The following is a 4244-nucleotide window of genomic DNA, read 5'->3' as shown; positions in this document are numbered from 1 at the left end:
TTGGAGCCTGTCCTGGAACTAGCTCTGTAGACCAGGCTGGTCTCGAACTCACAGAGATCCACCTGCCTCTGCCTCCCAAGTGCTGGGATTAAAGGAGTGCGCCACCACCGCCCGGCCCCTTCATGTCTTTGATCCTGAAAGACTAAGCCATAGGGAAGCGGGGAAGACCCAGGACCCTGTGCATTGCTAGTGGTTCAAACCAAAGTGTCAGGGTAGCCCAGTGGTGATAGAGTGGCCAAAGACACAGAGCTTGTGACTCAAAACTGGACTCTACAGGTACCAAGGAATGGGGAGATTCAAAGAAGCTACTTAAACCTCCCAGGCTCAGATACTCCTGCTCTTCCAACAGCGGAGACCATCAGCTTTCGCAGAGAGTAGCCACGTTTGAGTCTTACAGTGGGGCTGGGGAAGGGGATGAATTTGCCTTTCTAATAAGTTCCCAAATCCAAATGCTGCTGGCTTCCGGAGGCCCCTCCACAAGGTTATAGAGCAGTAGCAGCTGTTGGGGAGAGGAGACTCTCTGCCCAGTCATGCTGCCTCCAAGGCTTGAGACAATCCAGCTTTTGTGAGACACGGCCCGTGCTGTTCAGGGGTGCAGTTGTCTTTGAGTAACTCGATTCACTGAGCTGGGGTCAGATCATTTGGTCTGTCCTGGCCGCCCTATCGAGGGTGTATAAATGTCTGTCCGCATCTCCCCATAAATAGTCACACACACTTCACAGCCCTTTTGCTGGGGGTCTCAGCCCTTCTCAGCAAAGCCCTGTCTTTGTAAAGGGGTTCAGTATACAACTGGGACCTGACATTTGTTTGGAAAGCTGAAGGCTTGAAGTGCAGTGTAGTGGTGAGGGACCTCAGTGCAGCCAACACACACCTGTGAGATGCTAGGTCTGTCTATGGTTCCCACCTTAACTGCAAGGGCCACAGAGTAAGGGAGGGTTAGGTAAAGCCAGCAGGGTGCTGGCTGCCAGGAGTGGTGGGGACTGAGGTATATGGGGAGCCTGCATGATCCTTAGATGACATCCAGGCGGCAGACCAGGACGAGTCTGTGGCTTGCCAGTCCTGAGCTCAGGATCTTGCCCCCACACAGGGCCCAGCAGAGGGAAAAGAAAAGCTCTGAGATCATTCCAGACACAAGATGGCCGATGCTCATGGTGGTTCCTCTTCACTGTCAGTGTGACTGGATTTAGAATCGCCTGAATAGAGCTACGAGGAATTCCCAGAAGGTTTAACCGAGGGGGAATGACCTACCCTGAATGTGATAGCGTCACACCGTGGGTTGTGGTCCTGGGCTGGATGAAAAGAAACTGCTTCCTGACCGACTGTAATATGAGCAGCCACCTCGGGTTCCCACTGCCGTGCCTTCCCTGCTGTGATGGATTGTACCCTCAAACCCGGAGCCAAAATTACTTTAAGCTGCTGGGGTGGTGTGAATGAAAACAGTTTCCTATAGGCTCATGGACTTGGACACTTGGTCCCCAGCTGGTGATGCTGTTTGTGGAGGTGATGGAGAGCCTTTTGAGTGGAGCCTTGCCCCACTTCCTGTTGTCGCTCTCTGTTTCCTGTGTGTGGAAAACAATGTGACCAGCCAGCTTCCTGCTCCTGCCATCATGTCTGCTGCCAAGTGTCTCTTACCATGATGAACTCTATACTGGAACCATAAGCCAAAAGAAGCCCTTTCTTGGGGCTAGAGAGATGGCTCAGTGGTTAAGAGCACTCACTGCTCATCTAGAGGACCCAGGTTCGATTCCCAGCACACACACCACAGCTCACAATTGCCTGTGACTCCAGTTCGGGGGGGATTTGATGGCCTCTTCTGACTCTGCAGACCCCACATACACACATGTAAAACACACATACACATAAAATGAAGATGAATAAAGCTTTAAAAACAAATAAAAGAATAAACCCTTTTTTTCTCTAAGTTGCTTTTGGTCATGAGATTCTCTCAGAGTTACAGAAACGTAACTGCCAAAGTTGTTTTTGCCTAGTGTTTTGTTGCTGTCATGAGAAAAATAACTGATACACCCCTTTCCTCCAAAGGATGGGTCTAGACTGGTATGTGACATTAGGACATTTATTTTATGTCCCTTTTGTACAGGTCCCAGGGCCAGGTAGGGGGACAAGAGACAAGGAAAGGACTGCAATAAATAACATGGACAGACAGAACGCCCCTCTAAACAGCTGAGGTTAAAGGGGGGTAGAGGGGAGCTGTAATATGGGCATGGTACGTTGACATGGAGGAACAGCTGGGAAGGAGGGGGAGGCCAGACCCCCAGGACCTCACTATCTCCTGCCCTGCCCCTTCCTGCCCTCACCCCTACCACTTTCAAGAGGAAGGGAGCCCACAGCCAGTGGGGGCCAGCGAAGGTCCTGATGAGGGGGTGAGCCACAGGGCCAGCCCCCCAGCTTCACTTGACTCGGATTTCGGCGTACTCAGCCAGTTCCTCTGTCAGGGTGTAGCTGTCCTTGGTGGGCTGTTTACCCAGGTCTGAGTGGGAATAACTGAGGTCCAGCTCTGGGGGCTCCCCCCGAAGGCCCAGCAGCCTCCTCCCAGATCCCAGGCGCCTCTTGCTCTATGGAGGGGAGAAGATAGCCATCAGCAGAGTTCTTTCTGACTTCCCCATGCAAAGCCTGGGGCGCTGGCACCCATTTCTGCAGGGCCACCAGCTCAGGGAGTTCCACAGTCACAGAGTCCCATTCAGGGTAGGGGCCTTTGCAAGCACCTGCACCTACTAACACTGCTATCTTCTGATTGCAAACCTTGACATTCGCCTAGGAATTCCAGGCTCCAGGAAGCCCTCTTTGAGAAAGTAACCTTAGGGTGCAGATTTAACCCAGAACACCTCTCTAGATTATATCTTGAGAAGTTTCCAAGTTGCCTGGTTCAATAAATCTTTATCTCTGTGGATGTGGCATGAGGTCTCCTCATTGAGGAGATCCTGAGGGTGTGACCCCCCACTTCCCCAGCTCTCTACTCCCGCCCCACCAGCATCTAGACACACAGTAGGACAATGGCCACAGACAGAAAAAAGGAAAACAGCGGAGGGACAGAGTAGACAAGGCCAGGGCTGCTGAGCGAGGCTGGGATTAACCAAAGAGCGCCACAGATGTCTGACTGGGACACACACACAAGCACACCAGCCCCGAGCCCCGGCTAGGGCCCAGAGGCTGACACACTGAGGCCCCTGGAACCTACCTCCTGGGGCTCTCAGTGACTTTCCCGGGTAGAGACCTCTCTGGACTATTGAAGAAGGAAATGAAGTCACAGGCACAGGCCGGGAGGGCGAGGCTACCCAGGCCCCACCTCTCCAGCCCTCTGGAGCCTCCAAGGTACCTCCTCCCCTCCAAACCAGCCCTCCAAACACCCGCCCATGAGGCTGCCCCCCCCCAGCCCCACCCTTGGCAACCTTGACATTGTGACATTCCCTAGCTAACCAGGAGCCACGGCAGTGTGGCCCTCACCTCATACTTATCAGGTGCCCCAGAGATTCGGAATTCGGGGGTGTACAGGACGTGAGGGTTGTCCCCCGCCGAGAAGCTGGGGTTCTCTGTGACGTTCTTTCTGCAGGGAGGCATGACACATCAGTTTTACTGGGGACTCCTGGGTCACCCTCTCCCCACACTCGAGTGCCTCCCTTTCTAGCTGCTTCCAGGGTGTCTGGGCTTGCTCACAGGTGGAGAGCTTCGAACAGGCCAGGAGGCTGCAGCACACAACATGGCCGAGCATCCCGGGGAGACTTCCCAGTACAGCATCTGTCCTGAACTACCTGGCTTGCTCATCCCAGCCCCCCACAGTCTCCCCCGACCCTGCCCGGAGTCTTCACGTCTCCAGACCAGCGTACTCACTTTCTGCGGGTCTGGGTGATATAGCACACAATGGCAATCAGGATGGCAAAGGCGACCACGGCACCCACGGGCCCGATTTTGGCCCACATCAGTCGGTCTAGGGACAGAGAAGGGGCAAGAACTCTCAGGCCTATGGATAGACCTGAGGATGCCTGGGTTGCCAGGGCACCCCAGGGAGTCAGAAACCAAACTTTTAGGTAGCCTCTGCTCACCGGATACAAAGTGAGCTTTCTTTGTACTGGAGTTTGAACTCCATGTCCGCCCAAGTATTAAGCCAATGCTTGCTCCTTGGGCCCCAACCCTTCACTGGGGGATTCTAGGCAGGGGCTCTACCACTGAGCCAAGCCCCCAGCCCCTCACTGGGGGATTCTAGGCAGGGGCTCTACCACTGAGCCAAG

At 54.2% G+C, this 4244-nt stretch overlaps 2 protein-coding genes across 4 annotated transcripts in view; one reads left to right on the top strand and one right to left on the bottom strand.

Annotated features, from left to right (window-relative positions):
* The window catches only part of LOC113457658 (zinc finger protein 420-like), a 1205902-nt gene that overhangs the window by 878982 nt on the left and 322676 nt on the right, over nucleotides 1-4244 (top strand). The window lies entirely within an intron of this gene.
* Mag (myelin associated glycoprotein) overlaps nucleotides 2054-4244 on the bottom strand; it is a 15657-nt gene continuing 13466 nt past the window's right edge. For 2 of the 3 annotated variants that reach the window (XM_005361211.2, XM_026786272.1), the window contains exons 9-11: nucleotides 3847-3943; nucleotides 3463-3562; nucleotides 2054-2573 (exon numbers count right to left, since the gene is read on the bottom strand). In XM_005361211.2, coding sequence (XP_005361268.1) covers nucleotides 2409-2573; nucleotides 3463-3562; nucleotides 3847-3943 — 362 coding nt within the window. In that variant the 3' untranslated portion in view covers nucleotides 2054-2408. Of the gene's footprint in view, nucleotides 2574-3196; nucleotides 3242-3462; nucleotides 3563-3846; nucleotides 3944-4244 lie in introns of all 3 variants that reach the window. The other variant, XM_005361212.2, reaches the window with a different exon arrangement.

This window comes from Microtus ochrogaster, linkage group LG4 (assembly GCF_000317375.1).
Source record: "Microtus ochrogaster isolate Prairie Vole_2 linkage group LG4, MicOch1.0, whole genome shotgun sequence".
Lineage (NCBI taxonomy): Eukaryota > Metazoa > Chordata > Mammalia > Rodentia > Cricetidae > Microtus > Microtus ochrogaster.
This window is presented reverse-complemented; position numbering and strand designations above follow the sequence as displayed.